This window comes from Labrus bergylta, chromosome 5 (genome assembly GCF_963930695.1).
Source record: "Labrus bergylta chromosome 5, fLabBer1.1, whole genome shotgun sequence".
NCBI lineage: Eukaryota > Metazoa > Chordata > Actinopteri > Labriformes > Labridae > Labrus > Labrus bergylta.
The window spans coordinates 20,625,356-20,652,423 of NC_089199.1; the positions used below are offsets into that span (position 1 = coordinate 20,625,356).

General features: G+C 39.6%; 1 protein-coding gene across 3 annotated transcripts in view; it reads right to left on the reverse strand.

Moving 5' to 3' along the window:
- The window catches only part of rap1gapb (RAP1 GTPase activating protein b), a 139,408-nt gene that overhangs the window by 82,426 nt on the left and 29,914 nt on the right, over positions 1-27,068 (reverse strand). Inside the window, exon 1 of one of the 3 annotated variants that reach the window (XM_065955108.1) lies at positions 9,080-9,295. The exons of the other annotated variants lie outside the window; for them this stretch is intronic. Within the exon in view, the coding sequence (XP_065811180.1) occupies positions 9,080-9,123 (44 nt within the window). The 5' untranslated portion in view covers positions 9,124-9,295. Of the gene's footprint in view, positions 1-9,079; positions 9,296-27,068 lie in introns of those variants that run through there. 3 annotated transcript variants of the gene reach the window in all.

Sequence of the window (27,068 nt, forward strand, 5' to 3'; positions counted from 1 at the left end):
CCTGCATACAAATGATGCAGTCCCATTTCTTCCACCTGGATCAATCTCGGAAGCAGCACGAAAAGTCCCCCGCTCGTTGTCCACAATCAATCTCCAGATAATCATCGCTTATCCCTTTTCTTCCCTGGGGCTAAGCCAATCAAATCATTACTGTCGTCATTCAATGCAAACACACTCACAGACACCCGTCTGCACTCACTCTGCAAGTCTATAAAACAACAAAATGAAGATAACAGAGGGAGTAATTGTTGCTTTTCTTCTGACAAAGCCACTGAAGTCTCTTTAAGGGTGGTGTGTTACAGGAGTTTGTCACAGAGACTCAATTTCAACAGCATGTGAGGTCACAGCCGGGTCATCGGAGTTAATCGTCTACCGTAAAAACAGAAACAGCGCCTGTCTGTTTCTCTTAAGGATGTTCTTGAAGATAGATTGTGCAACGACCTATGTGACTTTGGTATGTCAAGAACATTAAACATACAAAACCAATAAAGTCGCTTTCAATCCACCCAGTTTGTTCCCAATAACTGTTGACATTGACAGAAAGACAGCGTATTGATTGTTCCTCTAACTTACTGGGACTCGTGAAAAACCTTTCAAAAAGATAAATGAGATTCCCAGGAATGTCAGAAGATATCTCAAATTTAGCCAAGGAGGAAAGTAGACTAAGGCTGCGTTTGAAGGCAGCACTTACCTCACATCGCCTGTGATTTACTGTGTCCTCCATATATTCAGAGAACAGCATCTTATAAAGCTATCGAAATCATTAGTTTATGAACAGGAGAGTTTGGGATGTATGAAAAGAGAGCAGAACAGAATTAAAGTGAAAGTGTTTCTACTGCAATGTTAACCTTGCTTACCCCCTTCACCTTACTGTGAAGAAAATAATTAAAACAACCACTGCACACGACTCACGCATCTCATTATTTTAAATTATTTTCACCGTCTGCTTTGGATTTTAAAAAAAAGAAGATTTTTTAGGGTTTTTTTCTGCCACTATTGTAGAGACAGGGTAGTGGATAGACTGGGAAATAGGGGACAGGTCGGATTCAACCCCAGGCCATCCACGTTTAGGATGACAGCCTCTGAACATGGGGCGTATGCTCTAACCACAAGGCCACCGGCTTCCCCTTGCTTTGGACTTCTTTTATTTCTTGATTTACTGCTTGTATGGAAAATGTGTAAAGATGCTCGCCTTCTATTTATGGAGACCAAAAAAGAACCAAAAAGTACTCTTTAGTACTCCCAACACATTTATTTATTAATCAGCTAATGATTTCAGCTTTTTTCCCATAAATTAAGTAGTACATTTCTGTTTGCACTTCACTGCAAGAACAGTTTAATCATCATGTGAAGTACAACTCAGAAATATTTGCATAAGGTTTCTTGTAAAGCTCCTTGAGGAGATGATGTCAGCTCAGCAGCTCAACTTTGAGTTGACCGCCAAGGAAAATGTGGTTTATATTACTCTAAATTACATTTAAATCTTAATAACCCCCCTGCATTTCTCCAAGGTCAACCCCCCTAACTTTCTCCAGACCAAACACTGGTCTAATGAAAGATGTAATCAGTCACATCATAAGGAGAAATAAAGGAGTCACTGACAGCAAGACAAATGGCTTCAGACAAACAAGAGTTGATGGAGAGGGAATAAGAATGACATCAATGGCTGTGTCTGAAATCACTCACTCATTCCCTACTTCCTATTCACTATATAGTGACTGCACTGAAACGCGCAGCTTAACAACGGCCGAGGATCAATAACAACGGTAAATAACAGCATAAATAATAAATAATAAAATATTGAATTTTACATAATGAGACATATTTTCGGACCAAAACTAAATTATTTATGCTCACAGACTCTGGTTTCTCGTCTGTCATCATCATTAGGACAAACTAACATCACTAAAGTTGACGATCTTTTAATCTTTATTAAAACCGATCATAGAGTTCAGTAAAACGCTCTGAATATGAACTTTATTGAGTTTCTGTGTTCATGCTGGTCGCTCCTCTCGTCCGTTTGAGAGCAGCCGAGTCAAATGCCACTCTATGCTCGTAAAAATCAGTGCATGATGGTATATATTGCTCGCATAGTGACCATCGCTCATACACTACTTTTCAAAATGCATTGTGGGATACATTAAGTGGACTATATAGGGTATGACCATGCTCACTCAGAACATGGAACATCTCCAAACAGCATGTTTGAGCACACATTTTCTGAAAACCAGAGCTTCTAACCAGAGCTCATTGTTTCTAGGTTACAAAAGTTAACCTCTACTTCCCTCGGTAATGACAGTTCTTTTAAGACAGCTCAGTTTGCTTAATAATTGCTTTTATTCAAGGAAATTTCACCAAGAAAACATAAAAACATTGTAAATGAATCGTGTCCTTGCATTAGCCGCAGATCTAGATCTGGAAACTTTACCCTCAAAAAGACGAGTCTGATCAGTTTCTTCTCCGGCATTGTTGTTGACAAAACTGATATAAGAAGTCCTGCACCTTCTTTATTCTGATTGGTCAGGGATGGAGAAGTGAGATTGATGAGCACCGCAATGTTCCAAAAGTTCAATTTCTTCCAACTGTAAGCGCTGATCTATTTACATTGAAAAAAGCTTTTTGTTGTTTATTGATGATATTGGTTAACATTAACTTTAATTTTAACTTCCGCAAAATATTAACAAAATTAACTGATATTCTGATATCGAAGTTAATGTCTTTGTTAACGGATTAACGGTTAACAGAGTTAAATCTTTGATTAACTGTGCCCACCTCTGGCTGTCGTCTTATCTGCTCCTTCCTTTCTCTGTTCCTGCCAGCTCTATTACCCACTAGCCTGTTACTATCTGCAGCTCTGGATTTATACTCCCCCTCTTGTCTCTCCTCCTCTGTCTCCTCTTTCAGCTCTTGTGTCTGTTGTTAAAAAATATTGGAAGAAGTTGTAAGAGAGAGGATGAGATGATGTAAGAAATTGAAACAGTATCCCCACAGTGTTTTTGACAAACGTGTTTTTGCAAGCAGCTTTGGCTTTAAACACCCACAGCACTTTGTTTCTGTCATTAGATTCACCTCACCTTTGAAGACTATACAGTTAAATGCACCTGGCATGCAAACAGTGGCATTGTGTGTGCTGCAGGTGAGCACTCTGCTCTTTTGCTCTGTTTGTTTAGAGTGTTAAGAATGGAAATATGAGTTTGCCAGTCAGCGATACGGTTGGTGATTTTCCTCCTGCTGACACAGGGGACACACTGTTTTGGTGTTAACAGTGAGGAGTGAGAAACAGACAGTCACATAAACAGACTGCACCTTCATGTAGTGCAGGGACACGTGGCACTTAATTCCAAGGTCGCACAATGAGGTAAGGTAACAAAAGGCCAGGTTTTCATGACAACAGGAGCCTCAGCATATAGCTCTATATATTTAATGTAGTGAGGTAAAGTAATTTCTCTTTAAAAAGCATATATACAGGACATTAAAGGACATTTCTCAAGACTGTGAGGTCAGCAACAGTAACAGCATGTCACATAATAGGGAATTTCTAAATTATTATTGTTTTTAAATTGAAATCTACATTTAGCATATACATGCAAAATATTAAAATTTACCCACATGTAAGGTGATAAGCCCCGTTTTGTTCTGAGTAATGTTCAATGATGGCTCCTGCGATACAGTACGAGTGAAGTTAAATATCACTGAGCTTAACGCCATCCTCAGTGGTAAAAAAAAACTGCTGCAGAGAAAATACATGAAAAATGTTTAAAACCAAACATCCAGAGCTCAACCAATAAACTGTACTTTGTTTTAAAGAGCTGAAACAAGGCAACCCTACAGCTGACTATCAATGACCAGTTAGCCATGCATGAGCCAACCACTGGAGAATATTCATAACAACAGAATCACAAACTCTGCAAGTAAACACCTGAATGGCAGCGGGGGGACATCTTTATGGACTATAGATCATTGAAAATATCCTAATAGTTCCAAAACCCAATATCCAGGGGCGGAGCCAGAGTTTTTGGACTGGGTTGGCCCCTGACTTGTGCAAGGTTGGCATGAAGTATGTTTTACAAACACACAAATAATTAGCATTTATTTACCCTTTCCATCAATCATACCTACTTTAACAAATAATCTTAAATATGTTATAGATGTTAAAGTTTCCATATTCTGCTTTTTCTGGTTTTATATGCCCTTTAGTGTGTTTTCCAAGTGTCCTGTGCATGTTTAGGCACATCTATGTGCAAAAAGTCTTTGTCAGTTTGAAAAATTTGTCAGTGCGGCATAATTGTCAGTGTGAGATCACTGATCTAAGCCCATTGGCTTGTTGTGGCAAGCCCAGCAGCTCATGTTGAAATTTCCGAGAAGCGTGCTAAGCAACTGACCGATAACGACAGAGCGGATCAACAGACCAATCAGAGCAGACTTGGCCCACGTGGGGTCTAACAGTGTGGGCTCAACAGAGTGTAGCTGACGGACTCAGAGCGAAGAGGGAGCAAGGAGGAGCAGTACATGAAAACAGACACTTTTTTCGTACTTTAGCTGTTGTGAACGTACAAAAGTAGGTACATAGATTAAATATACGAACCCCAAAAAGGGCATAATATGGGCTCTTTAAGATGTTGTATTGTATATTGTATGTGCATATTTTTTTTAACACTGACAGGTAACAACAGAGTGGCGTGAGTGGAGAGCAGAAGGCTACTAGCAGCCCATATGGCTGATTTTAACATGAACCCCACCCCTGAAAAGACAATTAGCCAATCATAGTTGAAGTGGCCCCTCGGATGTCCAACCTGATTTCAATGGGGGCCATACCCTCGATCTGCCTCTGCCAATATCAGGACAGTTATATTAACTTGAAAGACAATATTTCCTGCCTACTTTTATGTACATAAGACCTGGAGTTACATAATTAGATGGATATTGTAAATGGTTGTTTCAAGTAACATCTCCAAGTCTGCATGTTTCAGAAGTACCTCAGCTCATGAGGCTCAAAAAGAGCTGAGATAAACTTGATGAGGTGCAAACAGCTATTGATTATTCGGTTGTATCACATGGATTTCTCCGACAACTCAGAGATGTGCAGTCAAACCACAGCATCCTTCTTTTCTCTCTTTTCAAGGAAGAAACACATCACAAATGGAGCCATTCAGACAATCAAAAAACTCTATGATTAATGTGAAATGTGAGAAGCCAAATATATTCATCTGGCTTTCTAAGAGTGGAAAAACAACTGAATGTTAGCATTTAGACCAAGATTGTCAAGAGCACTTCAATAATTATTTGAAATCAGCAACCATTCCCTGCTAGATTCCATTAAAAAGACACTGCTACTATCATTCAAAATACATGCAGTCGGACAGCTTAAAATGCCTGAGACTAAGGGCGTACTTGGTGCACAATCACACCATCCTCCTCCTCACACCATCAGGTGGGCACAATACCTGCGAGGCAAACTGAAATAGAGTAGCAAGTTATGTACAATCCTATAATCCTTCACTTGGCTGAACAGTTGCCAGTTGTCTCCAGGCTTGACTCTGACTTTACTCACCAGCAGGGAACCAGCAAGCTGAATAATCTGGCTCGTGAAACCACCAGCATCATAGTTGAATCTTCAGTTTACTATCACAACCTTAAAGCTCAAAATAAGCAGGTCAGTCAAATCAACAAGGTTCACTTTAAGGTTCACTGAATAAAACACAACGTTCATTGCAGCTGTTCACCCATAACGTGTTAATTTGTTCTTTGTTTTTTAAGTGTTGGCAAATTTCACGTCAAAGATACAAAGGACGTATTAACACAACGATTTCTAGATTTATTTTTGTTTGAAGTTGTTTGAAACCGCCATATAATCACCCACTTACAGCAATTTCAATTACATTGTATGCAGAAATTATGCAACAGCAAAATTGCTTCTTCAAGGACAGATTATTTAACAAATGTAAAACAGTAGTTTGATGGTTGAAGTCCTGACTCCATCCATTTCGCTTTCACAATCCTTTTCCTGTTATTCATTAAGCATTAATTTCCCCAGGGACACTCCTTTTGAGCAGCGGGTCTTTTAACTTCAGGGACGCATTTTGTTGACAATCGAAATCCGCTGTGCACATTAAAGGGACAAAAGTGAAAAGCTAATTTCTTTTACTGAAACAAACATGCTAATTTGTCTCAAACAGCTGCATGCTTTCAAAGAATCCTGGGGCGATGGAAATGAAGAGATTTGAGGGAGAGGTATGCGACTAGATGAGTTTGAGATTAGATTGTAGATGGAGAGGAAGAATTGGGGGGGTCATAAATGAATATGGAAAACAATCACTCAACGGGAACGCTACTTTACTGTCAATCTGTTCAGACAGAGCTCATTTGGGGACAATTTGAATTGAAATTTAAAAAAGGCTTTGCCAAGCTAAAAAGGAATACAATCAAACCTGCAAGATTATGTTTTACTAGCTTTGGCGGATGTGATACCCCTCACTTTGAGACCAATTTCCACCCAACATGGCTCTTGTCAGGCCAATTACTTCTGTTTGTCTTGTATGGGGCAGGGTTTATGATGACTGTACTATGTAAAGCTTGTGAGGCTTTTTTGTAAACAACCAAGATTTCTACAGTTAACGATGAATGTTTTGAGTTTGCTTTCCTTTCAGTATTGGACTAACTAGACGGTCGTTCAAGTTAAATCATGTGATGCCAACTATCATGTATTATGTTGAACTAGGAGCATTTGAAATTGACAAGCTTTGCTTAGCAGCCAAGTGATACAGAACGTCGTTTGTTGCTCTGATGGTTGTAGCCCATCTTACCCTAACCTCTTCCCAGGCCAGACAGGAAATTTAGAGCGCACTCACACTATGCAAAGTTGTCTTGTACCGTGCTTAAGCACGATTGCTCCCCCTCCCGTTTCCGACCAGATTTGATATAGTCATCACAATCATCACCAGGATGCCGCCAGTGGAAGCTGGTATGTCGTTTGCGCTTATTGCATTTTGTCTGCTTTTGCTTTCAATACTCCAAAGCATACTGATATGTTATTGGTCAATACAGCTTGGACTATTAATATAAAGCGGAATACTTCCAATACAAAACATCCAGACCCCCTAAAACAGACTCTATACTATTTAAAATGTAACAAAAATTGGTTAAACATGTTATATTTCTTGCCTTACATCACATCTTCCTCTTCTACTATAAATTGGATGGATATGTCTATGCACTCAGGCTAGCTTTGACTCTAACCATAGAAATGCCTCATTGAGCCTTTCCAGGCAGACTTGGCTGAGCACATGAGCAGGAAAACACAATAGTAAAAGTAATTTCATTGCTTCATGAATCTCAATGCCAACACGGGCTTAGCGGCTCACTGCTTGTAAATCATAGTATTGTCATATCTCAGATTCAAATTCTAAATGCAAAAAATCCGTCCCTCACACACGTGCTAGACTGTGTCTGTACAAAGTGGCATCCTCTCTTTTAACGCCTTCTTTTAATCATGCTGATAAAATGTCATTTATTCACTGTCACAAAAGTACAGATAGAACTAAGCGCTCCTTTCACTCTTCCTGCAGTGAAATAGACCATTTCACCATAAGGCTTTAATCAAATCCTTTATCTCACAATAACTCGTTACTACTAACATTTAATTGCCTTTCTGCCACCTTGGCGATGATGAACAACCAGTACTTTGGTTTTAATGTGTTTGTTTTCCTCAAAAGATATGAGGGAAGAAAAAAAAGCAGAACTCCAGAGGTGATTAAAAAAGTTCCCTAATGTCTTCATAACAATTGTGACACCAATTTCTCCAAACTTGCAGTGGTATTAAAGTTTCTACCTTCATAGATTTAGGGATAGCAAAAGTACTCACTCTCTTCACTGAAACAGAAGTACACACATTATATGAGAAAGACTCAGGTACAAGTAGAAGCAGCAGTTCTTAACTTTAAAGTTAAAGTTTGAAAGTACAGGCTCTGTAATGTACTCAGAACACAAAGTAACATTTCCAACTGAAACAGCATAGAACCAATCACAAGACAGAGGGCAGGACATGACGTTTTGATGAATGAAATCGGGTCGTTAGCTACCATAAAGTGTGTTAATTTGTCGGAAGCCAAATTTCCCAAATTGGACCATAAAGTGCATCGTATCATAACGTATCGCATCGCAGGACTTTCTTGTTCTGACCGATCAGCAAAGGAATTATCTTTACTATTTGCTACCGTCCCATCCATTCAGGTTGATCAGTCTATACATTTAGAAAGCCACGAGCAATTATGCAAAATAATAATAATCAAGAACTCACATGGAGTGCAAGTAGAAAGAAGGAAGAAAGAGAGAGACGTTTTGTTTGGTTGAACAGTTTTCCTTATATTGTGGTTTTCCAGAGTTAGATTAATATAAGAGCAATTGCTTTGAATTACATTTGGTGCTGAGTATTTCTTTATGTAAGACAATGTTAGGGTCTGCATTTTGTCCTTGTGTGACATTTTGATTTAGAAAACCCCAAACTGACAAACTAAACCTTTCATAAAAATAAAAACCCACAGACTTATCATCAATGCCAGGAGAGAGACCTCCTGGACATAAACAAATATTAAAATAATAAAATAAAAACGCATCTCAAAGTCAAACTGTCACAAAAGATAAGGGTAAAAAGAAAAGAGTTGGAGTACAGACCTGAAAACTTACACACAGTAAAAGCCGTTTTATTGGTAACATTCATAGTTTGCACTTTCTTACCAGAAACTTTTGAAAAGACTTAAAAGTTAACACACAAAAACAAACATGACCAACATAATCAATCTCTTTCACATCTCTCTATTGCCGCTTCACACATTATTACACTGATCCCATTATTTTAGCATCCTGACAGACATTCAAAGCTGTAAATTAGGCCACAGTGCAGAGTAATCCTGTCCTGCACTTGTCGAGCAGGTGCTTTGAAACCCCCCCCCGAGTAGTCTCACAACCTTCCTCTTACTACTGCTCTGTGACAGACGCAACAGGTACTCTAATGCTGACACATACAAAAAGCAAGCTCCTAAATCACGGCACCCTCAAAAGGATTAATCTTCTAATATCTTACCCTCCATAAGCTCCGAATGTGAAAGCTCTTTTCCTCTGAGGCATCCTTCCTGAACGGCTGATGAGGCTTTGCAGGAATCGGTGCACTTAGCTACACGAGGCTAAAGAACAACAACAGTCATACCCTCCTTCTTTTCTACCTCTCTTTGTGTCTCCTCTCTTTCTCTACCTCTTTCACTCCTCTCCTCCCGCATTGTCTCAGCCCTCATCCTGAGTGTGTGTGTGTGTTCTGTCTGAGTGTTTTATGTGTGTACACATGACGCCCCCCCCCCCCCCCGTCCTGTCTCCTCTCCGCTCTCTGACTAAGTAGCTCCTATCTCTGGCAGATTAAGAGGAAAGGTGTCCAGCCGTCCTGGAAACAAAGAGCACTATTACTAAGACAAGGCGTTTCTCATTTGCTAGCAGGAAGAAGGCACAAAATACTTAAATTTCCTGCTCGTGTCCTATGAAAGCTACTTCCCCCGAAAGCTTAACTCTCGGCTATACTCATGATGTGAATCTCAAGTGCTCTTCGCTTAAGAACGGGTCTAGTGGGAAACAAATATGAAGGCATAGAGAGGTAACAATACACTTCAAGGCTGCTGCTTTCTTGTAGATTCAAATAATTAATTGACTTTGCCATATCGCCCCTTTAAAGCAACAGTAAGGTTATTACTCTGAGCTAAACAATCTATCTAAGATCTAAGATAACTATCTATTCAGAAAATAAAAGAGATTCTGATTAAAACAGGTCGTGATGCTGAATGAAGTTTTTTGAAAAGTAAGTACTAGTGTTTCTCTGGCACTGTCTAGCTAACAAAGGAGCTGCAGCTAGCTTGTTTTTTACATGTTAGCCTTACATGTTAGAGGATTTCTGCACAGTACAGTACAAGGTTTTCTGAGGAGCCAGACAAACTGACTCATGATTTTAAATGATAAAAATACTCAATGAAGACGTTTGTGTATACAAATGTGTGTCTTTCTGGCACTCTTTAGCTCAGGAGATGCCAGATAAGCTCAGGCTAGCACGCTCTCTTCTCAACATAATCTGTCTCTTTTCAGCTGTCCTTTCCAATAAAAGGCAGAAATGGCCCAAAAAAATATCTTTAATGAAGGACGGCGATGTGATGTGAAAACCCAAGCCTACACTAAACAGAGGCTCTGCAACAGCAAAGTCTAACAAAGTCAAGCCGTTATGTTGTCCTCACACTTTAACACTGAAACAAACAGCGCCGTCATATTGGCGTCCCACTGTGTGATCTCACACAGCGCTCCAACCATGCAGAAGCAGGATGCATCTTTCTCCTCCCCTGTTAACACAGACGTCATTTTGCCTCTCTTATTTCTGTTGCTGCCAAATTAATGGCGAAACGACTTCCCCCTCATCGTTCCAACTTCTTACCCTTTTACAAAGACTCACTACAGAAGCACAGCAGTCCCCGTCTTGAAGAGGCTCTGAAAAAAGGGGCATGGAGAAGAAAGCAGTCGGCTGATAGAAACGCCTCTTTCAGCTAAAACATGTACGTCATAGTAGTAGTTTTATGTGAAGCTAAACTGCTGAAAGGGATAAAAAGACAAAGCTTGTATCACACCAAGACATTGGAAAGTAAAATATACAATCCAGCTGAATGGTTTAGGCGAGCAACTTTTTCTCTCATTATATATTTGGAGTTGTTAATCAGCCTATATTTCTTTCTTTCTCAAGCCTTTAGGCTTCAGTAAACTGGCAGACACTTTATATCATGCTGGAAAATGCAGTGCCAAAGAGCCATGCCAGCTGACGTCAGATACTCATTTGGCGTTTGTCCTTTCACAATGTCACTGTTGTTGTTGAGTTTCCATTCAGAGCCTGATGATTTGAAACCAAACAGAGCCTATCGTGTTACCATCTGAGGGAACCACACACATCTGAAGCAGTGGCTGTTCTTTAACTGGAAAACGTTTGCTTTTGGGTTTTCGAAAAAAATAAATTGCTGTTTCGACTCGAATTTCCTGGTTTGTTGGCCTGTATTAGTTGACAATTCCCACCGAGGTAGATGTGGCCTGAAAAGAGGTTGAGAAAGATTATCTGATGTTTGCAGTTCTCTCGTGTTACCTGACCTATTTCAACCTGGTAGTTCTGGCTCTGTGACCGACTTTCAGAGGTTTTGCTGTGATCACACTTCTCCCTGCAGAGCAGAGAGAGACACTTCTACCTCTGGAAAGTGACAGAATTTCTCTCAAACGTCCATCAATAAATGGACACCAGCATGTTGTGAAAGTGATCTCTATGTCACTCATTTTATGGTCAAATAAGAGAGGACGATTTTAATTTTATTAATGTTATTTCTAAAGGGGGAAAGTACAATATTAAACAATCTTAAATCTCCGGATTTAGTTTCTTCTCATTTTATTTCCTCTAAAGATTTTATCCCTCTCTCTATTTCTCCATCCTCTCATCCTACTTTCTCCTCCTCCACTGTCTGTCTATGCTATATATCTGAGTACATTATAAAGTTTCCTGCCATAATGAGTTAGCATATCCTCCCCTGACCTGTCTGGATCAAGTGTATAGATTGTCCTCTTTTCCCCCTCCTCATCAGTGCTTATGTTGGGGTGCCCCAACGACTCCCCTGTCGACCTTGTGATTAGGTCTAACTGGACTCTGGCCAGACACTGGCAATAAATCAAATCAGAAGCTGGTCGAGGAGAGGACACAGGAATGTGTCATGCATATCCACAGTGTCTCCTTCAAGGTCCTTCATCTCTGTCGACTGACATTGATACTCAATGTCCTGCAATGATGCTTTAATATTTTACGATTCTGGGTCCGTATCTGTATAACAAACATCAATCCTCTGTGTGAACAGACCTAAACACTTGGCTGGAGATGAAATATTGTATCGTAAAATAAAGTGATAGAACTGCAGAAAAAGAGAAACAGAAGACATTAGTAACTATCTATGTTTGTGTCATAACCTCAGAGCTTACGTCAAATACATTTCAAATGGCAGATTCTAAAAATTGGACCGCCAAGACGCAATTCTGTGGCAGTTTTCCACCTAAAAACTAATGTGGACAAGCAACTAGCAATTAAATATAAACGTTGAGACTTTCAAATGAAGGGGTCAAGTTAGCCGCTTTCAGCCGCACAGATAAATGAACGATCATTCAATCTTAATACTTGAGGTAGCAGTGCATCTCAGATCCTCTTGCTTTTATGCAACTACACCTTCCTACTTTTTGCTTTCATGATAGACACAACATCTCACACAAATTCAATCTCACAAGTATATAAGATTGAATTGAGTAGATATTGTGCAGTATAGTCAGGGTGTTTAATGCAGATCAAAGACAAAGCTGGCATGAGGGAGAGACTGATAAAAAAAAAGACACGGTTTAAAATCCATCTGCTACTACAGAGCTGTGGACTACCTATATATTCCACAGCCATGGTCAGGGACTTGATTCTACCTTGCACAAACTGAAGTCAAGAGAAAGGACCAAATGATTTTCCTCACTAGCTTAATATGTTATATATTTGACTGAACAACCCCTTTGCCCCTGCAATTTGTCTGCTGTTGGGATTGGCGAGGAGGGTGGCTGGTTAACAAGGCGGATGCATTATGGTGATTTTGCTAACAAAGAGGAAAGCATCCTCCTTTCCCACCATTTCAGTTGCAGAAGCTTTTTTATGCAGATTTCTCGTACTGGAAAATTCAAGTGTACTTCAACAGGACGGACCACAGGCCCACATTTGCATCCACCTAAAATGAGACCTTTTTGATTTTAGAGCAAAGTGAACAAATAACACATTCTCTTTTCATGCAGCCTTTTCCAAGTTCCTCGTCTGATCATGACACTGAAATGTTGTATCTGTAGGAGAATGATTCTCCAGAGCCAGACATCTACTGACAAACTTGTTACTGTCGCTGCAGTAATTTAGTTTCAAGAGCTCTTTTCACAGTTGATTTTCTCTTGTGTATATCTCAAAAGATGTCCTTGGTAGAGATGTGGGAAGAGGAAAAAAATACAGTATTTACCCAGACTGATTTGTGTGAGGCAGGTGAAAGGAAAAGGGCAGCTTGGTGTAATTAGTCAGCAGGCTTTATTCAGGAGACGTGGCAGGCTGGCTGAAGCGTTCTTCTAAAGCAGGTCAGCTTTGACTTTGAGGACTACACTGGCAACGGGATGAGGGAGACAGTAATGGGAAGCTGCCCTCTGTGAGATGGGGTTCAGTCCACCCTGAAATACTGCTGTCATCGGTGGATAAATACTTCACTAACAAACCACTTCCACGGCAAGAGACAGAGTTACAACACTGAGCACAGAAGCTGACATGGGGAGAGAGCATTTAGTACAAAATGACAAATACGCTGTGAGGAGGAAGGAAGATAGACCGCTGACAGAGGTATTTATCAAATTCACATGGCCACCATTTTTCTCTGGTGTCACACTCAGGGTGGGCAGCCAATGCAGTTTTCATGTTCCAGGTTTATCAACCTTTGTAATAAGAGGAATAATAGATGAGAATTGACTGTATGCTAACATTAGTTCTTGGGTTTATAGCTAATAGGTTATCCAATAGACTTTGATGTTTTACAATGAAAAATGTGACTCAATGTCTGTAGTATTTTTTAGTTGCTGATTGGTTGTGAAGTTGTGAATATTAAAGGTCCAATATGTAAGATATTTACTGAATTTAGAGTGCAGAAAGCTTTCAGGATTGATGCAGAGCTGGTTTAACACTGAGGGGGGAAGGAGCGCCGTGAGACAGCTCTCCTCAATGTTTTGAATTTGGACTGCAGTACCCATTTTAAACACTAGGTGTCAGAGCTACATATTGCTCCTTTAACCATTTGTCAGATTCCCTTTGTTAATACAATTTGCAAACCTGGGATACAACTTTGTAACTTTATAATTGCATTTTCGCATCCCACCTGGAGTGTGATGATGTTGAACTGGTAGAAGTGTATTATGGCAAAAAACAATAGACAAAAGAATGAGATTCCATTAAGTGCTTTAGTATCTTCTTTTTTGAAGACATCTCAGAGGTCTTCTTGTATTCTAGATGTTTTTTCCACGGGTCTTTATTTATTTATTTATTCACTGTGTTTTTCCAGTTTTATTATGTCTTCCTGAATTATTCATTATGTTGTTGTGCTTTTATGTTTCGTAAAGCACCTTGTGATGTTGGTGTTGATGAGTGCTAAACAAATAACTTTAATGGAATTATACTGTGATCGTTGTGGGTTCCTCTCTCTGCACTCCCAACACATTGTTACTAGATCCATCATCTATACGGACTTACTCATACACTGCAAGTTCATCCACACTCAGCGCTCCAACGATCCACAACCTCCACACTCTCTGCAGGTGAGACCCATCCGTTGACCTTCCAGTGCGTTGACAGCTCTTCTACTGGGGCTACTACTTAGGGCTAAAGAGCTATTACAGAGTAACAGTACGTGCCCCTTTTCCTCTGAGAACAGCAAAACAGCAAAAATATTTGCCAGCTGTGTACACAACCACACACCCCTGACTAGATCACAAGGACAAGTGGCTCTGCTTCAGTAGCCCGAAATGTCCACATGTCGTGTCTTTGTTTCCTTTTTACGACTTTCATGCCAGAAGAAAATGCAGTTTGCTTTATTTCAGACAGCACAGACCTCTTCCAGACTTACATATTTGAAATGTGGCAAGCTGACGGTTACAATCGGTCTATTCAAATCAGCAAAAAGAAAGATATCCTAAGGTAATAGTTTCTTTCCTTTTGAAGTCTTTAAACAGCATTCTTCAACTTTTTAATGCATAAACAGTATATAGTGTTAAGTATTAAACCTTATAAATAAAGCTGGTTCAATAGCCTTCTCAGTGTGGGCAGGTTTTTATGTCAGAATAACAGACAGAAAAAGAGGAAGCCGAATGGTGAAACAAAAGCAGAAGTCGCCTTTGAGCAACATCACCCCTGTCTGTTTTCCAGAGGAACTACTTTTCATGCTCCCGAGCTGCTGAGTGTCTCAGGGGCTACTTGAGAGCTCCGTTTGACAACTTTGAATTTTAAGCAGATAGACTCCATTGCCTTTAAAGCACCAGAGCGTACTTTCTATAACGGGCTTCTAAAAAGGGAGAAAAGAGAGCAAGACGCAAGAAGCATTAAGGTGTTATCTTCTTTTATCTTTATGACACAGTCCATTATTCAATTTCAGGTTGTGCACGTTACTGGACAGTAGAGTGGTGATCTTATGGAGCAGAAACAGCCAAATGCAACCAACGAGATTCTCTTCCCCTCTGCCGTAAATTGCAAGAGCGAGATTATCGAGGGTGCTGACATTGTATAACTCGCTCATCAAAGACGGAGAGATTCCAGAAGGAACTTGGGAGATTATTCCTGTCCTCCATCACCCAGCGCCTCTAGATCTGACTGTCATGGATTTCACAACTCCTCTCCAGGCCAAGATAACAAGAGGAGGAGGAAGGCGGGGGCGTTGCATGGAAGAAGAAAAAAAAATTAGGGAGACAGAAGAAAAGAAAGAGGGTGTGCGTCTGAGACAGGCGACGGGGGTGTGGATATAGATAAGATGATTAGGCATGACGGGACACACTTGCCTTTTGTTTCCGCTTTATCTGCCTTCATGCACCCCATGTACAGTCATGTGTAGCTTGTTGGAGAGGAGACAAAGAAGAAGAAACGTGAACACACAAATCGCACCAACAGAGTGGGAGAGTCTGTGAACGTGCCTCGAGAGAAATGAAGAGTAAGGACACGGAGTAGCAATTTACAACGCCGCTACACACACACAACCCCACTGAAAAGCCCCAGCAGGACGCATAACTCATCCTTTGGGGCGAATCTTGGCGCAGAAGCCCATTAGAACAAATAAAAGAGAGATGCAGAGAGTAGAAAGAGAAGCGAGGGAGAGAGAAACCAAGCTTATTTTTCATGTAACAACTAGTGAGTCGAGCAGGAGGAGAGAACCCCCCCGAGGGCCACATCCTCGGATTAATGATTTTACAGACGGAGAAGCAACAGAGACTCAGTTAGAGGCTGACTTTGATTTATCCACATGAGAGGCAGAAACAGGGACGGAGAGGAGGCAGGGAGAGATTTCTAATCAAGCAGGCTCATCGGAATGATCATTCATTCAGGCTTCAGGGCCCGTCCACATTCAACAACCCTCCGACCTGTTCTCGCCGTTTGGAGTCGCCTCCTCGACAACTGCCATTAGAAGTTCTTACACACATGAAGAAATGTGTACAGTTCACTGAGTATTTGAAATACTCAAATATATGCTGTCCATTACAGGCTGAGCAATGTAAGACTTTAAAACAATTCATCTTATTTTAGAGGTTTATAAATACAGCCATATGGCATTTTTAGGGTACAGTTTAAATGGACCTGATCTTTGTGGATTGTGCAAAATATGACCATATCCAGAAGGCTGTGTGTAGATTTCTACTTTTTTAGAAGAATAAATGATTTATTGATCCCTTGAGAGAAAATTGAATTTTTACACTCTGTTGTTGAGATGCTACACACACATACACCAATATACACATGCACAAACAGGATGCTAACGGAGAGATGTGAGTGGCTGCACAGGAAAGAGCGCCCGAGGAGTTGGGTCGTCAAGACCTTACTCTAGAGCACCTGTGCACTGCTCCCAGACCAGATGCTAGACTTGGTCCACACTGGGACTTGATCCGGTGTTCCTCCTTGGCGACCCAAGACACTACACGCTGACCTACAGCCACACAAAGAACTGCGGCCCCTACAGAAGTCTGAAATAGAATCTAATGTGTATGTAACACTTATCCAAGACAGTGCAAAAGAATGGAACATTATCTCTTCGCTTTAAAAACTCTTATAACAAAGTCACTGGATTGCTTTACTAATTTGTCTTATGACATCGTAAACTTATTTTCAGTGTGCTGAACTGTTGGTCAGACAATAAGAAGCTTTAAACAGTATGCAAACTTCTTTTACTTTAAATGGGCAATTTTCCTTGTCTTTTTGTGATATTTTGGGCCTGGTGATTTTTATATCATTAAAAAACCTGTGAATGGAGTTTATCATCTTCTTCTCCACACCGGAATCAGAGTAATACAATTTAAGAGATAGGCGACTATGACACTCAAATCCCTGTGACTCTGGAAGAGACCCACTCAATATGACTGACCTCACACTGCAGGAGACTGATATGGGCTCCAGGTGAGATTGCATATTTGCACAGAATGTGGGCCCTTGATGTTTCCTGCCATCCTCTCGATTGGAGTCACTTTGGGGCCAGTGTGGAGAAGATGAAAGACACAATAACGGCAAACCCACACTGTTGTAACAAATTGCAATTTGAGTACTGTTCGACTTGACAGACTTTATCAATTTAAGCCTATCCTAACTTCTTTTTTACCGTTCAAAAACTACATATCATTTTATTTAAAAACCCTTACATCAGAAGAGTTTGACGAGGTTCTTAGTTTGTGTTGAATATATCCTTGAAATGTCCATATACATTGACCTTTTGTGCAACAATTTGACATCATTTGTTTGAATTGTTTTCTTTGTCTTTGCTGTACACAAGCAATTGCAACAGGTCGAGACAGTGACTTTGTAGTGACACATCTCATTCAGAGCTGCTGAGAGCATGGACGCTGCCGTCTCCAAGCAACACCAGACAATGAAGTGCACCGTGCATTTAGAGTCTGTCCATGGTGCTGAAAGCTTTCAGCAGCAGCAGAGAGTTCTCATCATCCATTCTCCTGATCCACATAAAGATAACAGTATGTATGTATCATTGTATCTGGCCGTGTTTAATAACCATTGAGCATCTCTCAAAATCTTTAATGATTGATTATGGTGAGGATTTAGTATTTTGTAATGAAAAGATGATTTTGCTTTGGTTTAACATTCAGTGAGTAGAGAAATTCATTCAATGATCTTGTTGGATATGTCCCACAGTCATGGCAAAATCAGCTCGTTAAATTCACATTAGAAAACCTTGAGCTAAGGGGAGGCTTTCAGGCCCATTTTAGTGCCAATGATGTGTCCTCGTGCCACTCAGCACTTACTTTTTATATATATTTCTATAAACTCTCTGAAGTGAAATGGAAAGTGGATGGAAATATGGAAACTTTACCTTTTCAAGTTAAGGTAAAAGAAATATCACACACTGACTAGTATAACCTGTCAGTTTGCTTGGCTTGCGTGGTATGAAACAGTTGCCTATGAAAAGTCTTAAAGAGACAAACTTTGGGATCCATTCATGGTAATGTCCATCTTAGAAATGTTTTGCAACAGCTCTGTGTTCTTATTAAGAATATCGATCAATCATTATTTGTATAGCCCTGCCACTTACTAACAGCTGCTATTTTAAAGAGCCCATATTATGCCCTTTTTGGGGTTCATATATTTAATCTATGTACCTACTTTTGTACGTTCACAATAGCTAAAGTTCGAAAAAAGTGTCTGTTTTCATGTACTGCTCCTCGTTGCTCCCTCTACGCTCTGAGTCCGTCAGCTACGCTCTGTTGAGCCCACACTGTTAGACCCCACGTGGGCCAAGTCTGCTCTGATTGGTCTGCCGATCCGCTCTGTCGTTATTGGTCAGTTGCTCAGCACGCTTCTCGGAAATTTCAACATGAGCTGCTGGGCTTGCCACAACAAGCCAATGGGCTTAGATCAGTGATCTCACACTAACAATGACGCCGCACTGACAAATTTTTTATCGAGGGGGGCTAGAACCGAGCGTTACATGCAGCTAATGCTACAGCTAACAGGAGGACGTAGGAGAAGCCGCATTTCTGCGGACTTTGAATTTTTGCACATAGATGTGCCTAAACATGCACAGGACACTTGGAAAACACACTAAAGGGCATATAAAACCAAAAAAAGCATAATATGGGACCTTTAAACACTACACAGAGCAGGTCTAATCTGTTCTTTTTAGGATATTATTGATATTATATTACATTAATCTGCCTTGCTATAAAGCTCCATAAAGCTGAGAAAAGTCTGGTAATGATTTCCTATTGGTTCATCAACTGGAGTAACCCCTCTCACCATGCAAAACCACTGACTATATGGATTTAACAAAAGCTACAGCCTCATAGCTAAATTAATGTTGGCATAATTTATTACCATGAAACACAGGTTAGCTTGCTGTTGAAGAAAGGGAAGTATCACACTATCCAGAGTTATGTTATTGAGCAAATAAGCTAGCTAGCTATAATTTAGCAATGCTGCATGGATCCGCTGTTAGCTGCCTTTGAAAGCTAGCTAATAAAGTTACATTAAAAATAGAAAGCTAACCAGTTTATCTGACATTAAAGCTTCCTTTGCCAGGATAAAATGTACTGTTATCTAATCTACTTCTGACCTTATATCTACATTTTTTGCAAGTTGGAATAATCTCACAAAACCAAAGGAATGTTTTCACCATTAACTGCAATCCCTGCTGATAAGAAGTTTTTTTCTAAAATGTCATGTACTTGTGTTTTAATAGTTTTACTAGTGTTCATGTATAAAACTTTGCGTGGTCTATGTTTTGGGGGTTCTGGGCCAATTGTTGTTGGACACTGTTGTCGAGATAGGGGAACTTAAGACTCAAGGCATTCAGGAGCATGCATTCATTTCACAATACCTCTGAAAAAAAGGTCCTGGATTTTTGGCTGAAAAGACATAGAGGGTATAAATGTTTACACATTGGCTTTACAAAGCTTTTAAAAAGATGCAAGTTGATAAAACACCTTTCATTCTTCCATTACCAGGGCAACTATAAATTGATCTCTCAAACACAACCAAGCTCTTAACAAATGCTGATATGTCATGTGTTTTTAAAGGCCACACACAAGTCGTTTCCGCACCAAAAGTATTTCCCCATATTGGTACCCTGAGACATACCTGATTGGAAGTGTTGCAAAAGGTGAGCGAATGTGATTGGTGGCACTGTCTCAGGGGACTCTGTGATCTTTGTGATCTCTGTGTTCATACAGCTCAACGTCTCTTTGCACAAGGCCTTGACTTTAGCTGTAGCATCAAAGGGTGGGACAGCTCTTTCATTTGCTTTGGTTCCCATCGTGGCATTTCACCAAATCCGACACTGTCCATATCCTGCTGTAACTCTGACCCTTTGAAGGCACGGAAATGTACAAGCGCATGGTTTCAGTGCTCAGACATTTTTAACATAGTGCCACATAAATAACTCCAGACAAAGATGTCCCACTGCCCCAAGCCCAATTCTAACCTTAATGCTGCTATATCCTTTTATGTACAAAAATATTATTTACATTTTGACACTCTTATTCTAGGAGTCCCTCAATGCACAAATGTTGTGAGTGTATGGAAATAGATGAAGATGAGTGTGACAGGTTTGGATCATTCTTCATTTCCTAAAAACAGTTTTCACATCAGGGGTTACATCTCCCTCTCTATCCTACCTTTCAGACTGGAACCAAAGCTCATTGAGGAAGTCTGTGTTTCTGAATGATGGATGATGGGCTACAAAAGGTCACAGCAAAGACAAGTGGAGGAGAATTGCAGGATTTAACTCAGTTATATTCAATGTATCCTTGGTGACAGAGTCTTGATTGAAAAAAATATAATAGGAGCATCTAGTTAACAGTAAAAATGGTAGGAAACTAATTATTCTATGGGCACAAGTAATTCCATGAGTAATACAATGTGTTACAGCTGTATATGAACACTCATTTTATGTATGGTACATCCCTGAGAGTCTCAACAGACAAGTGAGCAGAGATTAATTTCTATCGGGGCATTGCAAGTGATCACTTCAATGCTACAAGTGCTATAATGAATGTTCATATAGTTGCATTCATACATAGCTGTGAGTCCCTCTTCTTCATTGATCATCATTCATCATGTTGTTTCCTGTGGGGTTTCCCAAGGCTTAGTCCTAGGACCCCTGCTTTTTTATTCAGCACTTTCATTTGGCAACATCTCCCATTGAGTAAACATAAATTATAATTTCTGCCAAATTTGATATTGCCTGGAAACCAGTCCTCCAAATTCAACCATAAATGTGTTCTCATGGTTTTAAGACCAATGCAGAGCTGACTAAACATGGAAGCTTCCATGTCCTTGATATGACAACCCATCTGTGCATCGACTCTTGGGAGGAGGGGGCGAAGGGAGACAGTTCTCTCCAAAAATTTGAATTTGGACTTCAGTACCAATTCTAAACACTGCGCCTCAGAGTGACATTTTGCTCCTTTAAAGTCTTTTTAAGTTATTAGTTGTATTGTTTGAGCTCTTATTTTTATATATTTACCTTCCTACATGATATACTGTATATTATATCACATGCAGCAAAGCTTAAGTAATGATATAGACATAATGCACCCTACAGAGAACTCCTCTCTTGTCTTCACAGTCTCACTTACACAGTCTCACAGTGTAAGTATTTGTTCTAATGTTCCTTGATCAAATTCTCCTTGGCACCTACTCACAAGGAAATCCCATTGAAATTCAGATTCTGATACATAGCTCTGGAAACTCAAACACTTAGAGATAGAGACTCCATGCATACAATATATATCAGAACACATACATTTGAGAAATCACAATACATATATGTGAATAGGGTACATTTATTTTATCAGTAATACCCCAATCTCAATTCAGTCTTGAGCCTTGGCACAGCGTAATTGGCGATTTAAAAAAATGCATATAAAGGTACATATCACCAGGGAGAGTCCAGAACAGCCTTAAGGTGTCTAATTAAAACAGCTGTATAATTCAGGAACATGTCAGTGGGAGGAATTACTCCTTGAATGTCCAGTGGAGGGACTGCTCTCGGCCAACTTGCCTCCAAAACTTATATTAAATCTTCAGATTCCATTCCCTCTTATTGGCAGGAGACCTGCTTTGTTCAAAAAATAATAACTATTACTTCTCCAGTATTAGAAATAACTTCTATTTCTCTTTTGATTTTTCATTTCTTTTGATTTGCTTTTTAGTGTAGCTTGAAGTGATGCAAGCTTCTGCAACCAGACCATCAGGAAAGCACTGAAAGATAATCCATAAATACAAAAATGAGAGGATGATTTTAGAGGCTTGCAATACTCCTCAGAGAAGCCATATGATTGCATAGTGGAGCCTGTAATGAGTTTAACTCCGAGTCACAGGGGTTCCCTGTGGACTGCCAGACAATGGTAGAAAATTATCAGTGATCCCGTTTATGACCACAAGGCTTTATTAAAAAATTCAAGAAGAGGTTTTCTGTTTTAAGTACAATGGACACATTTTTGTAGAAGTAAGATTATGACTGAAAATATAATAATAATATCCATGAAGGATTTTCCTCAGAAGCTTTTTACTGAAAGCCTGAAAAGTAAAGCTGATCTGTTCTGTTGGTGATCCAAGAGCTGGCTGTTTTTTAATCTGATATGGCAAAGAGGTGAAACCTAAAAAATCTACTCTTACGAAACTGTGGGAAAATGCCTAAAGTTAAAGCTGTAAAGTGTTGGAACTCAGAACTCAGCATACCAAACACATTTCTCACTCATAGGGCTGTACCTGACTCAGCATTTTGACAGTTAAATTTGATCTGATTGGCATGTGACGTTGAGACTCTTTGTGGCTATAATAAGCTTAGAAGCCTGGATGGACTGCCTTTCCAGGAGCTCAGATCAAACTTTAAACTTTTATTTGTTTTACTTGATTGTCTAGCAGAAAGGTAAGCTAAGGAAGGAGGTCATTTGCTACATAAGTGAAATGTTTCGAGCCCATGCTTAAGTTTGAAATGCAATTTGTTTTTTCTAGTTATTGCTCCACAGTATAAGAGCAGTTAAACATGCAGAGACACATGTTTATGAATAAGCTTTGGTCTAAAATGTATATAATTATTTCTAGGGAAGCAATGATGTATCAGTTGTGGTATTGCCCAATATCAGCCCTGTTGGCAAACATCCACCCATTGGCATATAATGTTCCCTACATGGACGGTTACATTAATCCTCGTAAGCTAGTGTACCTGACCACTGATTCCGACTAAGCAGTGTTTTATCTTATTGGCCAGAAAAAGTCACCTGTTGAACAAACTCTGATTTGTTTTCCTGATCAAACATGAAAGAAAATATTGGCAGAATGGGAGTGTAACACCGTCTCTGGGAAATATCAGTCATGCAGTGTGACGTTCCTTGACATTTCAACAACAATTTTAAAAAATCCAATAGCATAGCTCGTTTGAAAAGCAGACAAAAGATTAGGAAGAAGTAATAAAAAAAAACATTGGAATCAGAAATCAACTACATTTTTATTTTAAACATCGGTATTAGTACAGAGTTGAGTGATAAAATGCCATTGGATTTTTATTTTTTTCAACTTATTGTGTAAAGCACCTTTCGTACAACATGACATCTTGAGTGCATCACAAAGCATACATTCAGACAGAAGAACAAATTCAGAATTTTTTCCACACCAAACCAAACATTGGCAAGACATAGAAACAATGAAACAATAAAAAGGTCAGAAATGACTGAAAATCTGAAAAATCAAAACCTCATTACAATAATGGGTCCTTGATTCCGTCAATGACTGCATGGTACTTGCAAAGTGCAAGGTGGTACAACAAAATGATGTTGGCTCAATGAGAAGCCAGCACAATCTTCAGGTTCACATAACTCACAAAGCTACACATCATAGGAAAAAAAGTGGTAGGTACATAGATGAGAAGTGATGGATTAAGACAGAGTCATTCAATAAACTGATCCTGACCACTGCCTGAGGATAACAGCTGCTGTGAATAAATGAAGTGTTGAAATTGATGGATGAAACCATGTGACTGAGAGAGCTTAGAGAAAAATTGACAGAAAGCAACCAACCGTATCAAAAAGTGTGACTTTGATTTACATGCCTATATGCAAAACGTGAGAAGGAACTTAATCAATCAAGTGGCAACAGAGCACCTGGGAGAAGACGACAAAGCTTAATGTCTCCAAGAAGAAATAAATCAAAGTGGGATTGCTGCACAAAATGTGTCAGGGAGGTGAGTTTCCTTTGAACTAAGGCGAACACTTTGAGAACAGTTTGGAGGTTTGCAAGTGACCTCCAAAGTCTGGGACAAGAACTTTTGAGAGACATTTACAGAAAAAGATTTGGCAACAGCTGTCTCAACAGGGAGAAGGTTGAACAGGATTCAGCCACTGTGCAAAACATTGTCCTCTCCAATGAGGCTCACGGAGCTGAAATGGAAGGCAGATACGCTGTTGTCAAACCAAGATGTGGTAACACAGAAGCATCCACTTCTACAGTGGAGAGAGACAAGTGAAACTTTTGTTGAAGCCACCTACAGCCATTCTCACTCAAAGACTGTCAAATACAGCAGTTCGATCTGTATCCAATCGTGTAAACAAAATATTTTTCAGGTTATTTCCCTACAGCAAAATATCTGGTTGCTGTCTTCAGGTTATTGTTTTCGTTTGGCGTTAAAGTCAGTTGACATAAAAAGAAAGTCTGTTGAAGGTGGCATTCAGGAGAACAGGATTGTTGTAAAACAGGAGACTCGTAAAGGAGTTGGAGTTAGATTCCCATGTGAAACGAAATGGTCAATGTTGACTTTTAACAATATTGACCTAACATTAAACATGGTGCTCTAGCGATTTGACTTAAATCAATTACTCTTAGTGGTATGAGTCAGTACTTATTTAAAATCAAAGCAAGTTCTTTTTTCCAAAATGTAACCGCATGTGTCTGATGCCCAAACAAAACAGAGCTTAAGCACATGTTAGCTATTGTTGCTTATAGACTATTTTGGGGTTTCTACATAGTGATGCTGTGTTTCATGGGTGGAGCCCAACTGGCGTTAACTTGTTCTATCTTCCTGTCGATTTAAATCAGAAATGTATGGATCTGGACGCCTTCTCCAAGTACTTAATAGTTCTGCAGTGGAAGAAGAGTTGTCTTACAGTGACACACTAACCTTTAGCAGTGGGGTGAGGTTTCCTGACCCTTACCCTCAGTCAGGGTCAGTGGGTCAAACATCCCACAACGTTACAGCGACCTGACATCTTGCATACTCTTTTTATTTTTCAGTCATGTCTAGGACGACAAGCACAGAGATTTGTCAGAAGGTTTTCGTGCATTAAGGGCAGACGCACTTCCTTGCCAGCAGCAAGGACATACATCGCAGCTATACAAACCCTGAGCTATCATTACCATGTGAAACAACTACATGTGAACTGCACTTTTATAGCTGGATGAATATTTACTCTTTGTCAATAATTCAAATAATTGTTTAATGTAAGTGAGAACGACAAATCTCTGTCATACTTTCCACTTGGCTCCGCTGTTTTTCCAGGATGCATGTGCAACTGCTGTGATGTAATCGTAACAACAACTCTAAATCAGTCTATTACACAGCTGCGTCAAATACTTGATTCTGATTGGCCAATTACTCATAGGAACAGTCTGCTATATTTCTATAGGACAGCGTTGTTGAGAAGAACAAACCATTCTTATCCATCACACAGTAATCATATCAGTCTGTGGAAAGAAGTCCAGTTACTTTGATTCTCTTTGTAAAGAGAAAAGAGAAACAAAAACAACGGTGAAAAGAAAAAAAAAGACACAAAAAACGTAGATTATGACAGAGAAATCTGCAAAACTGAAGATGGCACATGTAAAATATGTAACATACTTGTTATGGGATTTGGTTGTGTAAAAAATGGCTCCTACAATGTTGTTTTAATGCTTCTGTTTTAATGTGTAGCACTCAGAGATTTGCTTCAAATGTAAAGTACATTATTAATACAAGGTATTATTGTTATTATTATCAAGAAGCCCTGTTATAAGAGGGATAATTTAAAGTAAGCGGGTTGATATCATGGAGCCCCAGTTCCTTTCCGCTTAAACAACCCACTCACCATACATTTACTTGTTAAATGATGTGAAATGCTACTCAACAAGTTTTAGTTTGAAAATCTAATCAGACCAAGATAATCAGAATTTGAGTGTACTGCCAACTACACTTACACAAAGATTGTTTTATGTGGTGCAAAACATCAGGAACAGCATGAAGATGGTATATGAATCTATTTAGATATCAATTCATCATTCATCTCTCTCTCTCTCTCTCTCTCCCTCTCTGTCTCTTCCTGCTTCTCTCATCAGCTGATTACGGACGTTGAGTCTGTAAGTTTTTGAGAGACCAGAATTGCGGTGACCTTAATCAACCAATCATCCTGCTGCAGTCAAACTTGAAATCTGCTCTCCTCTCTGCTGCTGTCAGTTTGGTAATTTCAGCGTGGATCTTTGTCACCCTCCTCCACCCCAGTCGTCCCCAATCCATCTCATTAGTGTCTGGGTTCAGCTCCTCAGATATCCACTAGGCTTGGGCGGTATTCGTTTTTTCATAATACCATACTGTCTTGCCATTTTACTGCGGTATACGACGGTATTTGAAAAAAAAAAAAAAATGTTGAAAAAAAAAGAGAGAGAAAAAAAAAAACTTCCATTGTTGTAGCGATCACATTCACAGTTCATACCCTGGTTGCCGACCGAGGTTTTACTTTAGCTAACTTTCCTGTTCTCATAAATTAATGTCATTTTCTATTTTGCTTTCAAATCAATTAAGGACACCTACAACTTCTGTTTCAAACAACAAATAACACGCTTGCATGGGAAGGACATGCAAACTCCACACTGAGAGGTCCTGTCCGTCAGGGGATTCTAACCATGAACCTCCTCGCTGTGAGGCAACAGCGCTAACCACTGCACCACCGTGCCGCCCACATTTCTTTTCTTAACTTCTAAAAATAATATATTTGGAATAATTGTTCACTCTTTATGACGTTTCTCCTCATTGGTATATTTACAGCAAGTTTGACTGCTTAATTCTGAAATCAAACTAATCATGTTAGATTTATGACTCTCATAACATGACTCTGCACAAACAAAACTGGCACTAGATTGGTACCTCAATGTTATATATTGAAGCGCAGGGCCACACACCAAGCTGTAATATTTGACAAGTTCGAAGTGAGAATGCATGTCATTGGTCTCCATTCTCTCAGTA